General features: G+C 39.8%; 1 protein-coding gene across 3 annotated transcripts in view; it reads left to right on the top strand.

The window, feature by feature from the left end:
• Positions 1 to 26,639, top strand: part of LOC126922811 (cGMP-dependent protein kinase, isozyme 2 forms cD4/T1/T3A/T3B) — a 55,085-nt gene extending 28,446 nt beyond the window's left edge. For 2 of the 3 annotated variants that reach the window (XM_050735734.1, XM_050735735.1), the window contains exons 2-10: positions 360 to 526; positions 22,824 to 23,043; positions 23,121 to 23,184; positions 23,263 to 23,435; positions 23,690 to 23,836; positions 24,478 to 24,924; positions 25,042 to 25,341; positions 25,450 to 25,512; positions 25,616 to 26,639. In XM_050735734.1, the coding sequence (XP_050591691.1) occupies positions 360 to 526; positions 22,824 to 23,043; positions 23,121 to 23,184; positions 23,263 to 23,435; positions 23,690 to 23,836; positions 24,478 to 24,924; positions 25,042 to 25,341; positions 25,450 to 25,512; positions 25,616 to 25,781 (1,747 nt within the window). In that variant the 3' untranslated portion in view covers positions 25,782 to 26,639. Of the gene's footprint in view, positions 1 to 359; positions 527 to 4,889; positions 6,636 to 22,823; positions 23,044 to 23,120; positions 23,185 to 23,262; positions 23,436 to 23,689; positions 23,837 to 24,477; positions 24,925 to 25,041; positions 25,342 to 25,449; positions 25,513 to 25,615 lie in introns of those variants that run through there. The other variant, XM_050735736.1, reaches the window with a different exon arrangement.
• The last annotated feature ends 128 nt before the right edge of the window (positions 26,640 to 26,767 follow it).

Raw genomic sequence — 26,767 nt, 5'->3', positions numbered from 1 at the left:
TCACGGTGCACCTGTTACAGGCCACAAGTTGTTTACTGAACAAGTATGCAAGAAGATAGCCTGGTATACGTCAAACACTTTTTGCGTTTATTTAGAGTGGCGATAACGCTTTTTATTTTACTTTTTATTTTATCTTAATTTTCAGTTTTATTCTTATCGATTAATCGGATTTAGCATCCCAATCTAACGGATGAATAATATTCATCAGAATTTATGAACTTTTTCTTATCATTTTTCTTCTGTTTTTTTTTTTTTTTCTTCCAAATCAGCCTTGTTCAAAGCGACGTTTCTAATAATCTTCTTACGATTAAAAGGGAAACCTTTGACAAAAAGGTGTCTGACTCTTTTTTCCTCCGTAGGTCTCGTGATCTGATCAAAGCAGCCATTTTGGATAATGACTTCATGAAGAACTTGGAGCTGACGCAAATCCGCGAGATCGTGGACTGCATGTATCCTGTTACCTTCTCGGCAGGTTCAACCATCATTCGCGAAGGAGATGTTGGGTCCATTGTGTATGTTATGGAGGGTGAGTCACACGGACCTTTCCCTTGTCCAGAATTATATTCTTTCGCGAGTATCGTAGTTTCAAAACGTAAGAAATCGATCCGATTTATTTGGATATATATTTTAATAATCGCTTGAAATAAAATCGAAAGAACGTCGAGCTGAAAGGATTTCGTCGTACAGCTCGCGCGAGTAATTCCAGTCGAACGCAACCGACTCGTTAGAGGAAACTGTGCGCGATTACGCTTTTCCATACGTTCCGGTTATAAATAGTTGGCCATGCTTTAACGAATATAGGCGGAAAATCGTCGTCTCTGACGAACGGGCTTCGCGAATGACGGAATCACGATGGCTGTTAATCTTCCTCGCGCCGTGCAATTTCAGTTTATTCGCCAAGTCAGGCAAGTCGAGGTCGATCATTGTTCCCTGCGACCGCATAGTGTACCGTTATGCCCTCTTGCGTCGCCGCACGAAAATTTCTTCGCCGTTTTGCCTACACACTCACCGTCGTATTGCTTTCCACGTGGAAAATTCATAACATCTGCAACAATTGTAATCACAAACGAGTGTATAGAGTTGCTTGCGATTTCAAGTTTGGAGAAAATTCTAATTCGACGTTCGATGAATTCGACCGTATTGCGAATATATCTAAGTACGTCGGAACAAGAATATTATCCGCTTTCTTTGTTCGATAGAGCTGCCATTTGACTAGCGAGAAACTTTCAATAAATTCGCTTTAATCCCGCAAACCATGCAACGCGTGATTCATCGTTCTTTACAGGAACCGAATGATTCAAGCTTCTTTGCCTTTTCTTCCGAAAAACCGGTTCCCATAGCGGTAGTTATAAATAAAATGTTGCTGAAAATACTCCGCATTCTTTCCCAGCGATAAGAATCAATCTCCTATTTAAGCAAATTTCGCTCTATATCCGACCAACTCGGCTTAAAATATGCTAATATTTTCGAAATTTCGAACTAGCTAATATATTTTCTGCAATTGCGATGAAAGCATAATAAAAATACGATGTATTATAAAAATTACGCTCCATCGTTAAGTAGAATGTCTATTAATAACTTTAAATCGCCTTTCTCTTCTCTTTCTGCTTTTTTCTTTCAAACAAATTTAAAAAGTTTCGAAAATTAATTCTCTAGTCAACAAACAATACGCGATTTCACTTTACACTGAAAGTAAAATACATATGTACGTAACGAGAGAAATTATCGCGATACGTACGAATATAAATATTTAAAAATAGATTTTTAACATTCGCTAATTCGATCCAATGACTTGTAATAATTTTCGTATGAATTTCGAATATTCGCTGGTGTTGATGGCGCGCTGATACAACGTTGTCGATTGAAATCGCGTTGAAAATTTTCTCCTTTTCTATAAATATTTTACGTCGTACCAAAGTCTGTTTCGTACGTACCAAGCTAGCCTCGCAACAAGCGATCGTAGTTGACGAATTTCAATTTCTTCGCAATTTCGTGCGAGTATTTTATTATAGTCGTACAAAGAAGCTTCATTCTTGGCGAAATTTGCTTTTACTTCCGGTGCTGGTTGAGCGCATTCAGACGCTATTTGCGCAACCAGCAACGATACTACGATTAAATTCGAACGCAATGGGTCACGCGCAACGTAATAACGCGAATTTTTACGTGTAATAGCCACGATTAACCCGACTGTATAAACGTGTAACGTTTAACGTCAAGTCGCGTAACGATTGCGCAAATAATTACGAACACGAGTCTCTTCAACAGGAAGAGATTCGATGATTATACAGCATAGAACGGTGTATTTATAGCGATAGAATCTCTGGTCAATTTATTAATTAAAATGAGGATTTTCTTTGGAGGAAGAGCCGACCAATTTCGGAGCAATTAATTCCTTCCTCGCTTCTCATAATTTTCTTTCGTACATTCCTCGCAATAATTATTACGAATTAATCTACAAAATAAATGTAGTATATTAAATCGGCCTATAATAAATTGATTGTAAGAGATTTATATCTACTAGAAACTATGAAAAGCTATTTGGTAATTTCCTCGCTACTTTGCGGCTGGTTTTTAAATTATTTAAGATGCGATGTTTCGATAGAAACGAAATAGAAAATCGATAGTTTCATCTAACGACGAAGGATGAGAATCACTGGCCTTTCTCTCGGAAGTTGGTGTACCGTGATAGCATAGTAATTAAAAAATACAACGGTTATAATGTATTTGTAAAACAAAATTGTTTCGTATCGTTTTGCGACAAATCGAAAGTATCTGTGAAACGAAACGAGGAAAATCCACCTGACGGAAACGTGTAAACCAAATCCATGTTTCACTCGCATATTATCACCAGCATAACGTCATGCATATAATTTTACGTTCCTATCTAACTATACATAACTTCTCCGACGCTACTATGATTGTAATCGTAACAATAATAGGATCCATTTTAACTGTATCGCAGTAAATCCGTAATTCTTTTAGATGGTGTTTAATAATTGAATTTGGATAAAAATACCTACTAGAAAAGCATAGTTGGTACTGTCTGGCTAATTTCAAATTTTCAAACGATGATCAATTTAGATTTTTTGTTCGTCGTTGCTATGTACTATCTGTACGCGCCGTAATATTTGCGATGATAATCGAGAGAAAATAAGAACCCGTATACCTACAAATTGAACGTGGATTTTTAAAATTTAAAATCACATAATAGACTTATTCTATCTTCGATTCAATTTTAATCGCAATTAATTATATACGATATACTTTCTAACGTTAAACTTTCTCTTATAACGCTTTTAGCGTAGGTTTAAATTTTGTTCGTGCCGTTGGCAGAGAGAACGAAATCTGTAGGTTAATCGCTTTAGAAGGATTCCTCTTAATACAATAGTCTCGTTAAAGAGCGTACATGCCGAATCGATTAAAGTTTATACATAATGTTAGAAACCTTTCTGCGTAAATGAATAAAATATATGAAATTACAGCGATAGAAGTGAAATGTGGTCGTAGGAAAATCATAATGATTAGAATAAATTGCGAGGGACGAGCAAATGAAAGTGTGAATTAACCATGTATTAGCGATAGTTTTTAGTATCTGACATAGAGGAAACTCGACCATTTCCACGATAATTTAAGTAAAATCTTAACGGTAAAATTATATTACAAGTCGTTCGCTTGGTAATAATTTGCATGAAATTATTTTTTTATCCAAACCTTAGCAATCATGTGCATTGCCGGATAATAAAATCATGAGTCATCGTTATGGCAGTAAGGAGAGTAGATTTAAATGTAATAACGGGACGTGTACTTTTAAATATATGTATAGAAAACACAGAGAATATCGAACGTAATATCAATGTCTGTCATATTTTGCGAGATACGTGTTATTTTAGAAAATTTAGTTGTCACGCGTGTTACTCTTGGCTTATAGAGAACCGTTTCATCTTGAAGCAAATTTGCAAATTAAAAATTACGTCGACGCGAGGCGTAGAATCGAAGCAAAAAGAAAGAAAGTTAGAATTTCAAGAATTGCTCGGAAAAGAAAAGGAAGATATAAGAAGAAAAAGAATTAATTGCATCGGGGTTATTAGAGAAATCTAGCCGCGTTAAAAAGCAAAATGTAAAGCGTTCCACAAATGGGAAATAATGACACGATGAGAAAAATAAAGGAAAGGGGAATACGAAGCCGGGGGATCGAGCGCAAAACGCGAGAAACAGTTCCAACCAAGATCGCTCCACTTTTGCTCGTAGTGTTTCCCACTTGTTCTCGCAATTAGGCTATGTTATTTCATTGCGATTTACGAAAGATAAACGAGTCGATTCAGGGGAAACGTAATTGGTGCATCGTTTCTAATCATTCGTTCGTTGTTGAACTTGCGTGCTAACAATTACCAGACAAGCAAACAAAAGGAAACTGCAAGACAGGCATTTCTCGAAGCACGATCGAAAAGTTCCAGTCGATTCGCGTGTATCTCCGTGGTATATCCGTTTCTTCTCTTTTTATATAATTCGATACAAATCTGCAATGTCACACGCAATATGGTTGGCTCTTGATGGAATTAGTCGTGGAATTTCATGCCTCCAAAAAGGAGAATTTCAACGCGGATGCTCGGAGCGCATCAGCTGACACGACAAATATACGATATCTAGTCTTTTACTAGCTCGATTATATCGTACAAATTGATAAGAGTATCTTGCGGTATTCTCGAGTCACCCGATATACTTGTACATAGTTACGTGGGAGTGGTCGCGCCGAGGGCAATCGCATTCGCCTGAGAACCACTGTCCTTTCTCTCGCTAACAGCGAACTGGTGGGGGGATTGGCAGTCGGAGGGGAAGGGAGTTTCTCGTGCACGCTCTTTGCGGGCGTACTTTTCACCAGTCGCGAACGCTGTCAGTGAGCGTCAGTCTCGAAGGAGTGGTCCTGCCTGTATCCTCGTTCGCGACAGGATCCTTCTTTGTGAAAACATCATTCGCTCTTACTACTCTTACATTTGCTCGCTTTGCTTACTTTTCTCCACGAGATCCGTATCATTTTCTCGTCGTCGAATAACGAGCCATCGAAATTTCTTTGCCGATAAAACTGATCGATCCAAGTGGAAACGCGAGTGAAGACGGAACCGTGATTTCATTGTCCATCGGATCTCTTGCGCAAGCAAACGATCTATCGATCGACAGATCGGTCGTGTGTCTTCTACGTGACTTTTTGAAAAAACAACATTCTTCGATCTAAAACGCCGAGGAAACTTGGATTTCCATCGATCAGAGATGACGAGCTTTAGGTACAGGAACAATGAAAAGTGATAAAGCTGAAATAGATTCGAGGCGGTGAAAAAGATCGAATCGTTTACCTGTTATTGCAGAATCGAGAGGTCCGATTTGTATCGAAAGGAATCGAGCCGGGACTAAGAATAGCGCGTCATTGTTCTGCTTCGTGACAGACCTGGAATTAGCCGCTCGAAAATCGCGCAACTCGCAGTTTTCCATCGCTGCCGGCTGTCGTTTACGCGCTGTCCCGAAGCATGAACCGGTGGGAAGTCGCTGGAACTTTTCGGCGAACGCTGGACTCGTCGATTCGTTCCAAAAGCAATCCAAGTAGTTCTCAGAGACACGTGTCTCCCAGCCTTTCTTATACGACTCGAAAACGCTCGATCTTTTAAGAGTTCGACAGTTCTGACTCGAAGGGTTGTTGCAAAATCAAACAGAAAGGAAACGATCGGGGGAAACGTTCATCGATCTACCCACTGAACGAACGCCAGATCAACGTCAAAGTTCTCGTTCCCACGGTCAAATTCACGGAGGATTTCCAAACGAACGGCAGACACCGATTCCGATCGTAACGAGCGGCAGGGACCCTCGTGACTCTTAACAGCCCGTGCAATCTATGTTCCTATCCTGAAGCGAAAAACGCGAGCTGGAGGCGTTGGAAAATGTCCAGCGCGGTGAATCATGTCCAAGGTCGCCCACTGGATCAAACGTTTCCAACTATCGTCTCGGAGCAACGTTCCGACGTGTCTCTCGCTATCTGATCTCGTTCAACGACCAAGGTTCGTCATCGCTCTGTCTGTAAAAGTCTCTCGTGCTTGAACAACAAACTACGAAAAAGGAGTATTCCGTTTCTTCGTTTTTCGTCAATTTCGAAGGAAGCTCTGAAAGAGGTGGGAAGTCTGGGAATCCCGAGATTCGTCTGACCATGAAAGTGAGAAGTTATCCTGGCAGAGCGGTGTTGGAGGACCCAGAGTTGCTGTTGGACCCTGACGCGACTCGAGGAAGGGCGATGGAGCTTCTTTACGAGGCCAGCTGGCGCGAGTGTGGCGTCAATTGGGCAAGTAACGCAAGAAGCAAACCTCCGTCGAGGGAGGACGAGTACAGACAACCTTATGCCGAGGTGATCTCCCAGCTGGAGGGTGTTCTGGATGGTAGCCGCGTTGACTCGTCGGCCAGGGAGGATTATGAGTCGAGGAGATCGAGTAGCAGCAGCACGACCGACAGTGAATCGAGCGAATTGAATCAAACAGGGAATAGTCAAGGTGGATTTCTCATACCCAGACCGAGGTTGATCGTACCGGTTCACACCTACGCCAGGAGGCGACGAACCGGCGCTCCTCCGCCGGCTAGGAGACGACATATACGCGAAGGTATTCCGACACCGATTTTTTACCACTCTTTAAGCAACTATTTTTGCCTGGTGATGTCATTTGTTTCGATCGAGCCTCCAAACCGTAGGAAAATTCCTGTTTTCCTTAATCGCTATCAAACTGGTTTCTATTATGTAAGAGAAGTTATCGATATTAATATCTTCTAATCAGTGATTCGTGAAATTTCACTGGTGATATTAGTTCAGTTATGCGAGAGTAGTAAGCACGTAGAAACATTCCCTAAAGATATTCTTAGCTGGTTATCGTAACTCGAGTAATGGAAATGGTTTAATCGCAAAACTTTTACACGGGACTGTATATTCTAAGCAGGATTGACTTGATATCGATGACATCGATCCATCGATCGGTATGCGTAACGCTTCTGAACACGCGGTACCGCAAGGTAAGAGCTGACACATTTCTGCGATAATAACGGGTTGTCCAGAGTGTTCGTAGCAAAATTTGAGAAAAACATGCGGACAATGTTCACGGGTAGCAACTATAACGTAGAAATTCTTTGCCGAGGATTATTTTTATAAACAATGACTGGAATAAATCTGACGTCGAATCGATAACGATCGATTATTTACCGGTAGATACATGGTCGTTCGTTGATCGTAGTAATTGATAGAAGCTTTTGAACGATAGTGGTCTGAATGATTAATCTCTGCGTTTCTACGCTTTCGATAAAGTTCAACGATGAAATTCCCTGCGTAACTGTCTGCGTAATTTTCTATGTAATTATTGTTAGATATACTGTATCTATCGAAAGTAAATGAAAGTCACGAAGACTGGTACGTAAGAAAAGTTTATAGAAATGTATTCGACGGTAGAAAATGTCAGCATTGCTTCAGGTGCTGGAGGAAGATGATGGTGATCTAAAGAAAATGTGAACATCGTGAACTATGCTCGAAACGTATTTCGAAATCGATCGTCTCTTCCAAGCGAAGCTTTTTAAATCGAATTAACGGAAAATTAAAACATCCAAATAAATCGCATTGGAATAAAATATCAAAGAGGTAGGAATTTGAACGATTACTTTGACGCTCTTCACACGATCAAACGATTGATCTTAATAACGATAGGAATAGTAATAAAAGAGGAAAATCTGTATATGTCGAGGACACGCGGTAATCGCGTAATAGGATATCGCTCAGTCGTTGACATTACTGAAAATAAAAACACAACGTGCTCGTATTAATTTAGTTGCAAAGTTTTCAGGATTTTTACGCTTTCAAAGATTCTCTATTTAATTGCATAAGTCCGAGATTCGTGATTCGAATTAAACATAAGATATATTATCATAATGATTACTTTGTGATAAATAGTTTATTCGAATAATAACCAAGCCTAATATCTAGATGCACGTTAAAAATTGATAATTTCAGTGTTCAGACCGAACCATGAATTGAAAGGAGAAAAAGAGTAAAAATGTCTAGCACGACCAAATCTGACCGTGAGTCATTGCATTTTATAGTTTACCACGCCAGTCTTCTCAGTTTATTTAAACATTTCTAAGAAGGATACATCAATTTTTCCTAATTCCTCGCAAAGAGACGAGAGGAAGTTGTCTAATCATAAAATTAGATACAATACACACGTAGGCAGAGAACGTCAATTAGACGGTACATATCCGCGAAGACTGGTTTGCACTACCACTCATAGCGTCTAGATCCGGGTCGAGTCTCGACCGCTCGCGACCAGCTTTTGTAATCTTGTGAAAAATGTTTGTCCTTGATTCGATCGGGATCCAACACGAAATCTCGCGTTGGTCAACGAAAGTGAAGCGAATATATTTCGCTCGAGATCGATTCTTCCGTGAAACTCGTCTTAACCCTTAGACGCGCGATCTTTCTAAAGATACTGAAATCTAAATATACCGAAAGATTAAAATCTCGTATAGACGTATCGTAAAGCCATAGCTATGGTACGGCGACACCAATAATGTCGAAAAATAGATTGACGTAATAACTTGTGCATATAAATAAAACACATATGTGTGTCTCAACCTTCGATTGCAATATTCTTGTGAAAGCAAATGACGATACAAAAATAAAATTGGATCGAAGTTGCGCAAGAAACGCGATCTCCGGTTCTCTACAAATGCGAATACAACAAACGTTTCCGTATTACACGAATATTAGCCGTTTACGTATTTAATTTGACCTATCAGTCAGCTGTTGTAAAAACTACATTTAGGTCGGACGTCTCTATCGCAAGAGCAGCGTTACTCAAGCCTGTTGCTGCTCCTATCTTTCAACGCGAAGGTTGATTACACTGCTTCTAATCACGTTTCAGACGTTTACTTTGATTTTACTTTGTATCTTTATGGAGAACATCTTGCATAAGATAACGCGCATTGCGTTAACCGCGTTCTTTATATCGCGAAGAAGCAATGAATCGTATCTTCCAACATCAAATCGAATTTTTCTTCTCCGATCGATTATTTGTAATCGCATTTGTGACTACTGCAATGATTTATCGACGACTCGATTAAAAATCGAAATTGACAAACGAATCGGCTGATTTTCACGATATTTGGAAAGGAAGAAGAAATTTTACTTCGATAGAATCGATATATCCGAAATTTTAAAAATTTCCACGTGTCTCTCTAAGACGAAAATGATTTTATTACTATTTTCACTCGCTCTCACTGACTGTAAATTTTCCATAATTTCAAGTTGTCTCAAAGATTTCGAACCGAGATACCGCGCATAAGAATGTTCGTCATTATCTTACTAAAGAAACAATTATTTCTCAAGTATCATCCCACAGGCAACAGATAATCTTAATTGCCACTGGATTCTCACAATTTTACTCTTTATTGCATTACGCAATCATAAGTATTAAATATTATCTATGAAATACGCGATCATTGAAATAAGTTCAACAATCTACTGCTCCAACGCGTAGAATTCAAGTTCATAGGGATACAAAAATCACGATTACTATTCGGAAATATTTTGTTTCACCCTCGGCTACTCTCTCACGTTCGAACAACGTATCGTTTCGTTTTCGTCGTTCTATCGCGCGGCTGCTTTAACTTTAATTAACGTTCTGATTGATTTTATTAACGATGTTCCGTAAATAAATTTCAATAGATTAGATAGAAAACTAAACTTACACGTTATGACGAGATGTCACGGTGATCTTAGGTGATCGAGATCATTGTTTTTTGAACGGAGCTACACATCTTGTTATACAGAATTCGATGCAGTCTTTCATTCTCCGTAAAAAGGTATCAAGGTACTCGTATCTGAAAATGCTTTGTTTAAAACATATTTTAATATTAATTTCATCGAGTTCCATCAAATTGCCTGTATGAAAGACAAGGAGAACGCGAAGGTAAAAGCGCTGCGTTCCTCGTCCTTCCTACGATGAGTTTTACAAGATTAAAGTTAAAGTATCATTTAATCTAATCATTATGCGAGCCGAGTAGCTTGATACTTTTTTATAGAGAATTAAAAAATGCACCGAATGGTGTATAAAAAAATGTATAGTTCCATTTGAAAAGCAAAGATCACCTTGAAATCTCAAAGGCACATTCACCTACATGAGATTTATGGCCTTCGCGAGATATCTCAACCGAAACAAAATAAGTTTTGCTTGGCTCGACTTCCATCGTATACAAACGCGAGTAAAGACAAAAATCACGACCAGATATAGTTTCTGGAGCACGGAACGCGGTTACTCGTTAGCACGGTTTCCTCGTTGACTGTATTTTATGGGAGAAGCCATCTTATCGCGCAGTTTAGCGCGGCTTGCTGTTTTTATTTCGACTCGGGAGAGTTTCATCTGTTATTCATACGATGCTCATCGTGTTGCAACTTTCACGCTCCTCGACCGCGTATCGTTTTAGAATTTGTTTTACTTTGGTAGTCTAGGTGTTAAACCGCGTCGTTCGTTAATCAACTTAACCGATTCAACGATCGTACTACACGGTAATCAACGCGAGGCATTAATTGCACGACTATTTCGTCTTTCCGTCTTTCCCACGTTCTTGCTGCAAACTGGAGTTCTAATTGCAAATATTCGATACCGCTGCCTGGATTAATCGCGATGAGTTCGCTGCATGATCAACGATTCTCGTTGGGACTGCTGGTCATAACGTTTTTTGTCGATCGATCGACGATGAAAGGGAGAAAGTCCCGTGAAACATAGTGCCCTGCGTGCAGAGAAGAACTAATTAAAGGCTTAACCGCAAGTTTTTCAACCATGAAGGTCCAAATCTGTCTTCGAAATGTCTTTCAATCTCGCGTGAGAAATCTGAAGAATTTTCAGCCAATTTAAATGTCTGGGGAATCTTTGGTTTCTAGTTCAACAAAGCGAGTGAGATTGTAAAGTGCGATGCGTTACGATACGTTAAACCGACGGTTATAAATTATTATTCGTTTTTAGACCGGCAGATGTTCGAGTTATGTAACTTGTTCATCGAGGAGTTATCGTGCCATATTTTATTCAACTAAATTAGTTAATATTTACCAGCCCATTTGCCATACCTTATTGCTATTCGCCTTTAATTAATCTTACGGGATTAGCGGGATTTTCCATGCTGTATCTGAAAAGATACTCAACGAAGTAGAAACTGAACGATTTGTGTTAATGTATTCTAAGTTATTACATTGTAAATGATTTTCTATCCGAGTGATTTTCATCGAAATTGGTGGAGAAGAAAACAAGATTAATCAATTTCGCTGTATACTAATATCCCTGCGTAGATACACGTGGATAAAAAGTAGCTTTCAAGAAATTTTTCAAGCAACTCAAATCGCTTCTAATTTAATCCTGGGTAATAAAATTTTCATCGACCTTCTACCATTTTAACACTATGGCTTTTTGGCCCGATTGCGTGAGACTATCTATACCTATAGAGAAAATACTACACAGAGGATCTTTCGACCCAGATTTTCCAGTGACCTCCATCAATAAAACTACCTGGCAAACTGGTATCTTTCACACAAGAATACCGCGGTGTTATATAGCCGCCTATTTAAGGGAACAAGTATCTAACGCGTTTTATAGAGAAGAAGAGTCTGGTATTTGATATTTGAGCATAGGTTAATGTACCATATTCAGGTTGTCGTACTTTTCCCCAGCCATATATTGTCAGTACACCGTTGTCAATATTTTATAGGTCAAAATAACAACAACAATGTCATTATTAAATAGTTGTAGAAGAGAGGTGCCAAAATTCTGAACGCATTACACGCGCGAATTATTTTCCTGTTTATGGCAACAGTAGTGCCTAGTCATCAGACTTCGCTACATTCTCACTCGCAACAGAATAGTAATCCGCGGTTGACGTTTGTCTGATGTAAAAGTAACGTTTTCTCTGGCTTTCTGTGTCGTTTTATGAGATAACGTTATGTACTAACTGTTACACTGTTATGTCGTTAAAAGCGTCTGTGTTCGATTGAGACTAGAATATTAACAGGTAAGCTCGATCGATTATTTTCTTCGTTTTCGGATTATTTTATAATATGCTCGTTTGTAGTCTCGAATCGAACGACTTAACAACTCTTGAATGGAAATATAGGAAGCTTTCTGTTACTATCGACGAGCTTGTAATATGTATTTATCGAAGGCCAATGAACTTTCTATTTCTGGAACTATCTTTTAAATATCTATTGCGATATTATCGAAAATGCACGCTAAAGAAAGTTACGTGTTTCGTAACAGCTCTCGGCTATACCAAAAAGAACGATATGAATAGATAAATAGATAAAGTATGAATAGATCAGGAATATTTACATGTAGTAGTTGTAGAAAGATATCGTAATATTCCTACGACTCCAATTTCAAACAATGATTCTATTCTTTGCTGTTATTAGTCTTGTATTGGCAGGAATATTAAATGTTTCGAAACGAAGTCATAGTTGGAATCGTGTACGCACGTTCGTGATTGTTGATCGCGTATATCGCTTTTCTTTCCATAACTCATTAACAATTCTGCCAGTGACATATATTTACATGAAATCTTTTTTTATCTCGACCTATAAAATATACTTACAACATAGGTCGGGAAAAAAGTCCACCGAGGTCAAAAGTGAAGGTGATTTTAGACAGGGGCAGAGTGTTTGGTTCTAATCGACGAGTCAAGAATTATTTTTATACTCACCTATGATCTCAATTTTTGGCTTTTGCTTCTAAAATAATCATAAAACCTGTTATAATCGTATCTCCCAACTTTTTCAATTTTCATCTAAGGACGTGTTCCGCTTATTTTCATCCGGTGATTAATCTTTCTCGGCGTCTACCCTCTTTATATAAATCTCTTTAGAGCGTTTGTTTCTCTGTTGATATATCGACTATGTTGACGACAGAATTATATTTAAAAGATCAACTAGAAGATCTCGAGAAGACATAGTGGGAAAAATATAGCGTAATCACGTAAACCTAAACGACAGAACCTTGGAATCTACTTGCGCTGTCATCAATGCTGAATTTTCTCAAGGATTGTATTCGTAATACAGGCAGTTCAGTGTTACGCGAGTGACACCATTATTTAAAAGTACAACTTCCATGGACGGTAATTATTCGTACGCGCCTGTAACTCGCCTAATTCTTTATGAATTTTACCTCGTTATTAATTAAAATGGCTCGTAATATTCATAGAGGGAATAATTTGCGTTCTTGTTTTTGCTTCTTCGGTAAAAATACCACATCGCTAAAAATGCGGGAAACGTGAGACCACCGATCTATAAATTTGAGCAAAAACATTAAGAAATTGAACTGGCTCAAATTGAATCGAGCTAAAGGGAGAAGCCGAGCGAGTTTCGAAACAGGCCGTGCACCTATTCAGCCGAAATCGAGCTGAATTTGCTCCCAAACTGGCTGACAACATGTGGGTACTGGACACTCTAAATTCCGAGGGATTTGGTTTCAAAGTAGTCGCAGGAAATTCGTGCTGGACCGGTGAACAGCTGTCGTCCGAGATTCCACGTGATTCGAGTCATTCTACTTCGTGATTTGATTAGAGAAGCAAGTCTTTCGTTGCGGCGAATGATTAAACGTTTATGATCTTTGAATATATACGGTAAAACTCTACGCTTTGAACAACTGCTTTTCCGTACCACCACGGTAGATTCTACTTAAAATTGTACGTCTTACGGCGGCTGGATAAAGTAACGCTTAACTCAAGTTCTTATCTTTTGTCGATAGTTTAGATAGGTTTATGTAAACTTCCAAGTAATAACGATTTATGCAATAGTAATTGCGTATGTTTGCGTTTATCATAATTTTCTTTTACGCGAATGTAAGCGCATTTGTTAATAAACGCGCTTTGAAAAGCGAAGGAAGAATTACTTTCACGCTACGCGCTCTAATCTGACACTTACGCGAATGAAATAGCCCGTCGAATCGGAGTTTCTGAATGACGCGCGGAAATAAACGGGGCTTTTCACCGACGAATCGCGTATTACGGATTTTCTTGAGGAGTCTTAATAAATCCAACTATTATTAACTTGGCAATTCCCTTTTTCTTGTTCGATCTTGCTTAAGTAAAGCCGTGCGAATCTTATAAGGATACAGCACGCGAGAAATAAGTTCTGGTATCTTGCAAAGTCGAAAAATATACCGATGACTCATGGTGAACAATGCAAGGGTTCCTTACACGCGCGTCTGGAGGCGGTACGGTGATAAGGACCATTTCTCCTAACAGCGTTCTCCGCTCTACCAGCTCTCCGGTAATATATCCAGCTTCTACGGCAAATATTTTCTAAAGAAATATCCCAGTGTCTTGTCAACCATATGCGTACATAAACAGTCCCGTTTCGCTTCTTCTTCTTCTTTGAAATGCCAAATTTCCTATCAGTCTATCCTACGAATAATCCTATAACTCTCGTCTCTTCGACTGAATCCCGCGTTAATCTCTCTAACTCTTTCGTCGAAACGATCTTTCTCAAACAATCTGACACCATCGTCCCACAAACTTCTCCTCTAAAAGCAACATACAGCGAACACGTTCAGAGGTAAACCGTAAGAAATCTGCTCCGAAAAAGTCGTCTCGCGTCCTTGGCGATATATTCGAGCCATCCTCGCTAGCGACGCGTTCGATGTCGCTAGAAGAACGAATCTATCGACCTAGTTCAAGAAACAGGCACGAAAAAAGAGAAACATATATATCGATAATGAGGAAAGAAACGTTAGAGACAGCGATCCGCTTTTGCAAACTGGCTAGTCAAGGTTCCTGGCGAGCATTGACGTAAAAGCTGGCTAGTTGACGCTCGAACCATGCATTTACCCAACGAGCCGCTTTGTCGTTATCCGCTACGGGTCGAAGAAACGAGATCGTCGGGTTGGACTGACGATAAGACACCGCTACACCAAGTAAGCGGGAATTCAGTTACACGGCTTTCGAATAAAACCTTTCCACGGGGATATCGTATGCGAGGCGTAAACTTTTTGTCCTGTTATATCGTCATGCTAGGTGGCCTGTCGCGGGTTTGTACACACACGGTGTACTCTTTAAAATTCTGTGCTACCCGATGTATACAGCCATTCGCGAAAGTATCGTTGCATCTTGTATTTTTGTTTCAATAAGACGTATAACAGTTTCTTGTACGATGTTCGACTTCGTCGTATCCAAGTACGCGATCGATGGTTAATTCTTAAAACAAACGACTTACCTCCGTAAATATATTTATGACGAGGAAACGACGGTGGTTTACTACGAAACGGAATTCGTTCGTGGAATTGACTTTGGCAGAAATTGCGAGAAAGTTTCTCGGTCCAACGAAGCCATTAAGCGTTGCAAAATTTCAAAGGACGAATCGGTACCACCGAGAGTTAAGTGGTAACGTTGAATTTCAAAACAGAAACTATTCGACACGGTTCGTCATAAGTCGAAGCAGAAAGTTTAAAGAACCACAGCTGCGCGAAGTATGAACGAGTCATTTTGAAACTGTGTACGTATGATGATTACCAATCTCATAAACCATCCGTCTGAGGAACGTCAAACGCCGTCCGTTGTTAATAAAATAATCTTTCTTCGAGTCAATTTTAATTATAACGATCATATTCTCCGTGGAACATCCGATAGAAGTCTCGGGCCTTGCGTTCATCGTACCTATATGCGAATAGAACATAAACCACGGACAGACCTCGAAGAAGAATTATCTTTTTCTTTCTTCTGTTAGCTTCTCTCGTTCGAGGTCTCTGGCGGGTCAGCTATAGCGGGTGGACCCTTTCCTTCGTCTCTCGTACCTTCGAAGCATCTGCGAATGCCTGAGACGCGTTCGAACAATTCCTTCGCGCTATACCTGGTGGTTGCCGATATATCCTCGAATTTATCCAAAGTATAGCAAGAGGTATCTTTTTACTAAATTGTCCGTCGTAGAGTGGAGAGTTCGTTCGTTTAAATAGAAAGAAAGAGTTGCTGATAAATTATTCGCGATAATGTACGTGCACGTTCTATTTCCACAAGAACGATTCTAGTTTGATTCTACTATAGATAGATTCTACTACAACCGAATACGTCTACATACCGTAGAAAGCAGCGATCTAATCGAATTTTACTACTCCGATTAACCATACGTTCGGCTAGCGAAACAAGAGCGTAACTTTCTATCGAAATTGCGCAAGACGCTTTATAATTATCAGTCACGTTAAAGACTCTATTTAAACGTGTACGCTATCCAAACGGAAATGCGTATAACGTTGGTGATGTCGGTATATCCGATTCGAATCGAGTTTTTAACGTTGCGAGGCGCGAGCTCGTCTCTCTCGGATCCAGAACAAAAAGCTCGATGTCTGATTCATCGCTCGTTTTGCAAACATTATGGCAAAATACACTCGCGCTAGATTTCGACACTAAACTATTCAAGTCGGAAGAGAGAGTCGTGAAATCAGTGACAGAACGTTGTTTCGGCTTAATTGAGAAAGGAATTTTATCATTTTAGAGACGAGGCAAGAAGAGATGCTTCTTCCACAAAAGCAGAATTTCATTTATTCTTACTTTTCGTAGGAGAAAGGAAACGTCGTATCTGTTTGCACGGTAAGGTTTCTGATAAAACTGACACGTATTAATCACTTGCAATTACAGACTTCCTTTATTTCCGATTCATATTGGATATATAATATCTCTTTGCTCTTTATTTCTAGTATTTTGTTTTCTCGTAATATTTCAAAACTATGTAGCAAGTTGAATGGACTCGCTATTTGAATCGATAAACGTCTATTATACAAAGCAACAAGACAATAGAAATCGCGTCTATAGAAATATATAACGGATCAGCTGCTTAATTTCCTCGTCGATCGTTGTTGAAAGCTGTACAGTGTAATTTCAGGAAGTTCTAGAATATTTTGCAATAACTATCGTTGATCGATGTTTTGGTTAAAAGTATCGCTGCTCGAATTACATTTCCAACAAAAGATTTCGCTTTATACCGTCTACCGTCATTCGGGGTTTACGTTCTATCATCCATCAAGATGATCTATCTACATCGAGATTGCCTCGGTATTCTAAATCAATCGCTTCTTGTTTTTCGCGATGGTCGAAGGTTATACAACGTTTCGCGGATAACGCGTGTATATAAATGTCATTACAAATGTCACGTACATGTACCGAGAACCCGACGGAATTTCATTCCTTTTTCCTTTCGTAATCGAGAATTCGTGACCAGGTAACATTATTCCGTTAGTCACGTAATTATGTTCACTTTCCAAACTTTATCCTGTTTCGCAGCGAGCGGGAAAGCACTGTCGTCCGTTTCCAGGTTCCACGAATTTTATCAATTCGTTCGATATTCCAAAGATCTCGAATTCTATCCGATTAACTTCCAACGTTCTCCGAATAATGATTCGATAGCCCGATGTGTCATTTCCTCGAATGGATGTTTAAAAGAGCTGTCGGAAAGAAGTAACGTCGAAGCATCGAGACGAGTTACGTGAGGTCAGCGTTAATATCGGACGAGGATTCCTAGGACGGAGGTCGAGACTCGTAAAACCGAGGCGAAAGAGCGAAGCACGGGTCTCGGAGGAACGCAATCGTGTCAGAAAATTACGAAACGCGATGGCAAATGCGTGCAAAATGTACACGCCAGCGATCCTCCTTTTAAAACTGTCACACTCGTTAAGAGTTCTCGCTTACTCGCATCTTTCAAACGTTCAACTCGTAAGAGCCGCGTTGATGTCGTCGAGCCTAACTTTAGTTACAAGCAACGACTTCGCGCTTATTTTCCGCTGCTTTTCCTCCACGATAATTTACCCAAGTCGCGACGTGATTCATTCTGAAATGGCTTCGACTAATCGGGACGTAGGATCTTTTACGTTTAATTGAATAACGAAGTCGACGATCCCTGAAAGCAAGACTTTGCCAACTATGACAAGCAATTTTGAAATTGCCAATTTGTATTAAATTCCAGGCATTGATACCTGTCTTATTAAAAATTGCTCGAAATTAGGGCCATTGCCGAACCTCGGACAAGGACTCCGCGATTAATCAAAGTTACCACCGTGTTTGTCTTCTATGAGCGATATCTCGATTTAAATTTAGATGGTATTTGCGAATAGCATAACGAATTAGACATAAGGGAGAACTTTGATTACAAGATGGAGCAACTTATGTAAATGAGTAAGTTCTTGTTCAGGCATTAGTGTATTGCGTTACAGTATTGCATTACGCACAAAAAGCACCAGGGGCTAACGCCTTCCTAGATTTTCAATCTCCTTCCCATTTGCGAAACCGTCGCTTTTCCTTTTTTTTATTTTCTGCCTTCCGAATGGTAACCCGACGCTCCGTTCTGCTGTAACGCGACTCCTATTGAACATCTGGATAAATACCTTATTTACGATCACTTCCTACGATAATATAACGTAATACATTAGAAAACATATAGCGGAACGTAATACGAGGTCAGCGAAGATTTGAAAGGATTGTGGGAAAAATTAAACTTTACGATCGTCCCTCGAGATGTTGAATATTAATGTCAAGTACGAACGTTCTGGTGAAATTCTCGTTGGCACAGCTCCGAAACCTTGTCCTTTGAAACGCTTTTCGCTATCGTTATTTATAGTTTACGAGGAAATAACTTTCTCGAGTATCCGTCACGCGAGGAATTTTTATCGGGACGCGGGCTTTCATCGTGGCTGAACGTTTAACCTTCAGGTGCATCGGGTCTCGTTTTCTCCGTTCGTTTACCGCTTCGCTATGCGAACAGACTTTGAAGCAGAAAATCCTCGTAACGACACCACCGTGTTAATCTATTCGGAGACAATAAGTAAATCGCGATAAGACAGCTTGAGAAGCGTTCGTTCGCACGCGTAATCTTGAACGATGCACGTTTTTAAATGTACGCGGAAATATGAAAAAATAAAAATGGTCGATCGAAGCTATGAGATCATCGTCGTAAATAGCTTGACGCGTTCACTGCGACGGATTCTTTTAAGGACTTTTCTATTTCACGATACAGGACTCTACCGTACCTTACTCATTTCCACGTATGTTTTGTATCGCACTTTCATATTTGAAAAATTTGTCAAATATATTACGATTATTTTAATCCGCGTTCGTTTAAAGCCAATTAATACATACGATATAAAGTATCCTTAACGGCACGGGACAACCAACAAATCGTTACGTTTTTGCCTCTAAGGAGCAAATGAGTCTCGTAGAACTATTATTACGTGTCACGCAACTTTATCTTGCAAATACTTAATTAGCGTCTATTTCGTCGAGAAACGTGGAAAGATGACGGTAATATAAAAAAAAGGAGCGGCAGCCCAGAGGAAGGTTCGTTACGGGACCTATACGTCCCGTGCCGCGGTGAACGCTTTAACACTGTCGCATAGGATCGCAGGAAACCAATTTGAAGGTTCGAGTTCCGTTCTCCGGTAGAGTAACCAAAGTGAAACTTTTGAGCGGCAGTTGTAATCGTTCGATGCGAACTGAGCCAAACTGATAGATTGGCAAAGTCCAGAGAAGAGTCGAAGAATGCCCGGTTATCCCGGGGAATCGCATCGGTTCGAAACCGGTTCGCGACGTAAGTCTCTTTGTACCGGCTCGTTCTTGACAGGATACGTTATATGCACGCGAGGAAGTGAAAGCAACGTTCACGGGACAATACGGCCGTGGACTATCCCCTTCTCTCAACCCTCTCTTTGATAAAATATCTACGTATTACCGAATTACGGTATAGTCCTAACGAATCATGAACGCGCTGTGGACGCGCCAGAAATAGAAAAGAGGAACACGCGTGAAACCTGGAGCGAGCCGAATGCGGTATCCTTTTCTCTCTCGTTCGTTCGCCATCTTCGTCTAAAAGGCCGAACGTTGCGCCTTCGTTGCTAAAGTGAATCACCTTCGACGGTTTAAATCATGCCGGCGCAACAATAAATCAAGCATTTCGCGAAAGACGAGACAACGCGAACAGATCCATGCGCTGGAAGAAGCGGCTGTGTGGCCTCGTTTAATCGAGAAGAGCACGCCTCCACGACAGATATACGATATACCGAGTGGCGGAACGAGTTACGCGTTAAGAAACATGCTCCAAGCTCTTGTCGAGCTTCGCAAAAACCAAGCTTTCACGTGTCTACCTGACTTTTACGCGACGGATGATCGGAGAAAACGGAGATACTAGGCAATCGCTCTGTCAAGGTATAGAAACTTTGAACTCGGTGATCTGAAAAGTTCGTTTAATATTAAGAAATCTTTCTGATTGTTCTTTGAACGGATGAATCGTTGTAACGAGTCGATTCGACGATACACAGCTGCTTCTTCCTTTCTTTCTTTCTTTCCTTCTTCGTGAAGGTTTCGATAGAGGCAACATCCTTACGATACCAGTTTCGCTTCTTTCGACCATTGCCATTTTAAATCACACGGAAATCAAACTGATTATAAAGCTAAACGCTTGCTTATGGATTCTGCTATTAAATCGATGAAATTTTTAGAAAACGTAATCGATCGGTTTCGCTGCTGAGTAGCTCGCTTAACGAGAAAAGACGATTACTACGAATAGAAAATATAGAAAGTAATAGAGGAAACGAATTAGACGTTTCCCAGCACCTAAAGAAGGCCAAATGTCATTTATCACGGAAGAGTTCACGTTCATAGATCTCTCTCATCTTTTTCTTCGCATAGCCATCGGTAATATTTCAACTTGAAGTTTACATCGTGCCAACCGATTATTACCAACTCGTGACGAATATTTATAGCGGCAATAGTCAGCTATGATTGGCTAATCGTTTTCATTTAACAATTACTCCCCCTTCCTCGATCTATTTCTGCGCCGGCTCGCGCTTTTCCTAGAAAAGAAACGCGGATCTAACGAGTCGAGATGAAGTCGATTCGTTTACAGAGAGAGTATCGTCGCGAACGAGTATGCGTTTCTCGGAATTCCGATGCGAATTGTTAGTCCATAGCGTTAGTCAATCAATTTACAGATTTTCACCGATCCACGCTATATCGATCCGATGGAACGCCGAAACGATTGACTTTAGGATTTACGTTGATCGAACGTTCTTCGTCCCTCCCAGTGAATAGTACGAGTTCGCATAGTCTTAAACCCTATTTTTCGCAACGTTTTCTACGTTAACGCGAAGAAAATAATCGCAGCTTTATCGTACGCGATGCGATAGCCCTAAAATCAGCAGTTGCAGGCCGAGTATCGGTAACAAAAATTTATAAGTCGACAGTATCTTGCTAATGGGTGAAAAATTACTAAACCGCATAAGGGAACTTCCGCCAGGTAGATAGCAGTTTCCTCCGCTTTACGTTCTCCGAGTGGAGCAAAGAAAGAAACGACGAATTGCAGAATAGCGCTCGGAAGAATTGTTTACGGTCGGTAATAGCGGCACAAACAGTCTAATCGGAGAAGCAAGAACGTGGGCGAAATCGAGTATACAATGCACACGTTAACGGTAAGCGAACAGAAAACTGCACAGGTACCGGATGCTTTTATGAATAGGCCCATTGTGCACTAAGGGATTGGGTCTGAGATAACCGCGTACGTTCATTGCATCCGGTCCACACTCGCGTCGACACGCTGAAAAATGTTGATTACTATAGCAGAGAGGGCAATCTTTACACGCTGCCGCGTGACGCAATTTGCTCCATTCGGACAACCGCAAAATTACCAGTTTTACAAGATGTTTCTTATTTTTCGTCGCGTTTAAGATTTCTTGTGATTTTTGTCGCAGTTTAATGCCACGCGATTATCACAAAGCATTCCTAAAGGAGCTCGGTGTAACGTTATCTAAAAAGTAATTATTGACAGCATTGGATGTTTAAAAACTTTGTTAAACGGTGTAATTTAACTCCTCGACTGTTTCTTTAATTTATCGCGATATACGTTAGATCGATATAGAATTGGAATCGCTTCTTCGATGATAGCGGCGCGGTTTATCGTCGAATAAAAATACGATCGATGAAAGGAATTTCGAAAAATCTGATCTGTCGATACGATTATATCTTTGATGTTTCTACGTATGATAGAAGAATATGATTTGTATGCGTTATATAGCATAAGCTTGACGAGTCGTCTAATGTGTTTTTGATTATCTGCTGCGAACATTTCAACAGCATGCGTCCGCTGGATTGCAGGATTTTCGAGATAGCGTAATTACATCTATCGAGTTACTTCAGATTGAAATATTACACATTCTAAGTTATCCAGAAGCGTGAATCAAATTGTTCGCGTGTAACGCTAAATATGTACAAAAATAAAATACGAATTTCAATTACGACGAATATGAAGAATTAAGATTTCATAAAAAGTACATCTGCGTGATCCATAGCTTATCGTGCCAGGTTCCATCGTGCGTAACAAACGACACAGGTATTGCTCGAATTTTGTAATAATCGATTTTTGCGCCAACAACTGCGTCGTCTGGTCGTATCGACCGATGGACAAAAATCTCCTTAACGCGCAACATACGGTCGATCGTTTGTTAGCGTGAATCGCGACTAGTGGAAAAATTTGTCGAAACGCGATCGCCCGCGCTGTTGGTCGAAATTTGTCTTTCGGTCGCGTTAGGAAAGAGAAACATATCGAGAAACTTTTGTTCTTTCGACGAAACTACGAAAAATCTTCCTTTGGTGTTTACTTTCGTTTAATTTGATAAAGAAAAAATCGTGTTCTCAGGAAAAATCACATCCTGCTCGATGATACTGTACGTTGCGTGACACGAAAATGATGACCGGACGATGTTTGACAGATCCAGCAAATACTAATTATTCGATCCTGTTTGCAGAGGGTAAAGTGGAAGTGTCTCGTGACGGCAAATACTTGAGCACTCTGGCACCGGGCAAGGTGCTCGGTGAGCTGGCAATTCTTTACAATTGTAAGAGGACAGCAACGATAACAGCGGCTACAGATTGCCAGCTATGGGCCATCGATCGACAATGCTTCCAAACGATTATGATGAGAACCGGCCTCTCGCGGCAGGCCGAGTACACGGATTTCTTAAAGAGGTAAAAATCATTTCCACGCGATAATCGTGAAAGGGCGAAGACACGCTTAACGAACGACGTGATTTTGTTTCTTTCAGCGTTCCTATCTTCAAGAATTTGCCCGAGGAGACTTTAATCAAAATTTCAGACGTATTGGAAGAGGTAAGTAAGCCTTGGTATCTTCTCGATGATATTTTTCTCGTTTCTCGTTTATTCCATATCGTTTACGTACTTTTACAGACCTTTTACAACAATGGGGATTACATAATCAGACAAGGAGCAAGAGGAGACACGTTTTTCATAATAAGCAAAGGGCAAGTTCGCGTGACGATAAAGCAGCCCGATACTCCGGAAGAAAAGTACATCAGGACGTTGAGCAAAGGCGATTTCTTCGGCGAGAAAGCGCTTCAAGGGTAATTGTTTCAAATGTCGCTAGATCGTTGTAAAATATGGAAATTAAATCGGTATAAGAGAAGAATTTTGGATATTAAAACGGTAAACAAGGACGAAAGAGAAAAATTGAACTTCTAATTTGTATTCTTTGCTTGCCAAATATAGGACGTTACCACAGTATGTACGTAGTCTATATACTCTATGTCGCACTTTCGTCTCATCTTAATCCCACGGTATCATCCTAAATATTAAAGTGCACGAAACGTTTCCACAGAGACGACCTGAGAACGGCCAACATAATCGCTGACGATCCGGAAGGAGTGAGTTGCTTGGTGATAGACCGTGAAACGTTCAATCAGCTAATCTCGTCTCTGGACGAAATTCGTACGCGGTATAAAGACGAGCTCGTGGAACGTAGAAGGTGAGCCTTTATGAACTTACAGTTCATAATCCGATCGTACGCCGGTAAAACGTGGCTTTATTACTAATAACCGCGTTAACTCTCATGAACGTTAATTATACACGACCATAATCATGATCGTGAATCGTCTGTTAAATCCCTGGTCTATGTGTATCTGTATGTTATGTTTCACGCTTACTACCTAGGATGGGAGAATAGAGCGTGCTATCTCGGAGTAAGTTTCGCGTTACGGTACAACCATGTGTGTGCTAATGATTCAACAATTAAGCTAACGTTTCGCTTTTTTCTTCGAGACGTGCCAGCAATTTGCATTAATGCCGCGTCGCTTAGAATAGAGACTCGCATAACACGAAAAAAATGAAAAAGATTAGAAACTAACTAGTTGTTAATAAACCCTATTAACGCGGTATTAATGTAATTTAAGAGCATAGCATCTCGATATAGTTACTCTTAAAAATACTCTGATTACGTTAGATCGCTATTAGGTAATATTTCAGGCTAGAAAGACGTTCTTTTATTACTCGTTGGCAATTATTTCAAGTTCTGACAAGAAAGAGTGTACCTGCGAAAAGTTAATGTAATTAACGATCGTGCAAATATAAAACGAACAAATCCATCGTCCGAATAACGCTTTGATACAGGTTGAACGAGGAATTCAGAGATTTAAGGCTACAAGATCTTCGACCACTGGCTACTCTAGGTGTAGGCGGTTTCGGAAGAGTGGAGTTGGTTCAAATAGTCGGGGACAGCAGTAGATCGTTCGCTCTAAAACAGATGAAGAAAGCCCAGATCGTTGAAACACGACAACAGCAACATATTATGTCGGAGAAAAGAATTATGGGTGAAGCTGATTGCGACTTTGTCGTGAAGCTGTTCAAAACGTTCAAAGACAGGAAATATCTTTATATGCTGATGGAAGCTTGCCTTGGTGGCGAACTCTGGACTGTTCTAAGGGATAAAGGTCATTTTGACGACGGCACGACACGATTTTACACCGCTTGTGTCGTCGAAGCTTTCGATTATCTTCACTCTAGGAACATTATATACAGAGATCTCAAACCGGAGAATCTTTTGCTTGATAGTCAAGGGTAAGATGATTTTTAACGTAGATCTAACGTACTGGATGAGGTAAAGAAAATTTCCACCGGCACGTATCACTGTACGTAGATGTGATATAGCAATGTAACATCGACAACATTTTTTAGATACGTAAAACTGGTTGACTTTGGTTTTGCCAAGCGTTTGGATCACGGAAGAAAAACGTGGACTTTCTGTGGTACACCCGAGTATGTTGCACCGGAAGTTATTTTAAATAAGGGACACGATATCAGTGCCGATTACTGGTCCCTTGGTGTACTGATGTTTGAACTTCTCACGGGTACACCGCCATTCACTGGAGGCGATCCAATGAAAACTTATAACATTATTTTAAAAGGAATCGACGCTATAGAATTTCCTAGATCGATCACGCGAAATGCAACTGCGTTGATTAAAAAGCTGTGCAGGTAATAATTAAACTCTAATTTATACACGAAAAATACTAATTTTATATCCTCGTTACTATCCATCGATCGATTATCAGATAGACCGTGAAATTAATTATTTATTTCAAGGGATAATCCTGCAGAGCGTCTTGGATACCAAAAAGGTGGCATTAGCGAAATACAAAAACATAAGTAAGTGTATCAAAGTTTGCATTAGTTGCGTAAAAAGAAATTAATTGCGTGAAAAAGAAAAGGGAGAAAAATTGTTTATCAACGATCCTATTTTCTTGTTTAGATGGTTCGATGGGTTTAACTGGGAAGGCCTCAGATCGAGAACTCTTGAACCTCCAATCATGCCACGAGTTCAAAGTGCCACCGATACAACGAACTTTGACGAGTATCCTCCGGATTCAGATCCTCCTCCTCCTGACGATTTATCCGGCTGGGATAATGATTTTTAATCGATATTTAATTTATTTGTTCAAACAAATCGTTATTTCTGAGAAAGAAAAATGTTGGAAAAAGCTTCGGCTCGTGTCGAAAGAATCGCAAGATAATTAGAAAATCGTTGGAGAACGTGATCATCGGCATCCGCATTTATTCAACGAGCTGGTACTATGTGATGTTTAGATAATTATTTAAAATTACATCGATCATCGAATACCATAATACAAAGAAAACGAAACTGGCCTGTGATACGTTAATTAGGCCGTTGAAAATTAGCTTTTCCAAACTTTTCGAGTCTATCGAATGATCCATAGATTCGAACGTAGAGAAGATTATCTTTTTACCATACTATCTAACAAGAAATATGAATTTTCAAGACGTCGACCAAAATATTATCGGCATGAATTAAACATGCGTCTAATTTAGGAAAATCTTTACACACACGAGCTCACGTTCGATAGGATTAGAACTCGAACGTGGCATCGTGAGACGCGCACGAATGCGTTAAGTGCCATACCTAACAAAGGTAAGAGTCGAATACGATACGTGTGTACGAAGCGTCCACCTGAACGTGCACGATGTACAGTGAACTTAAATTGTAAGAGACATCTTGCCATCGAACTTGTAAAGTCGTGCACACAGTTTTGCAGAATGAAGCATGTCGGATTCTTCTAGCGTCCGATTCATTGTTGTTTGATTTACTCTATAGTTTATTGTAATAATTCTATTTTAATTAATCATGCGAAAACGTGACTCTTGTAAATAATTGACTATAAATAAATATATATATATATATATATAATATAAAAATATATATATATACTTAGCAATTCAATGTATATCGATTATAAATAAAGTTTTATTAATGCTAATGGTGCGTAACTGGTTATTGTTATGGTTATCGTATGTCTGTCTTAGACTCCTTTCAAACAAATTTTGTATTTTGTTCAATTATATTTTTATATTTGTAATGTTTTTGAAATTTAATTGCACAAAATTC

The sequence above is a fragment of the Bombus affinis genome, chromosome 12 (genome assembly GCF_024516045.1).
Source record: "Bombus affinis isolate iyBomAffi1 chromosome 12, iyBomAffi1.2, whole genome shotgun sequence".
Lineage (NCBI taxonomy): Eukaryota > Metazoa > Arthropoda > Insecta > Hymenoptera > Apidae > Bombus > Bombus affinis.
Note: the sequence above shows the minus strand (reverse complement) of the source record. Positions and strands in the feature narration are given on the sequence as shown.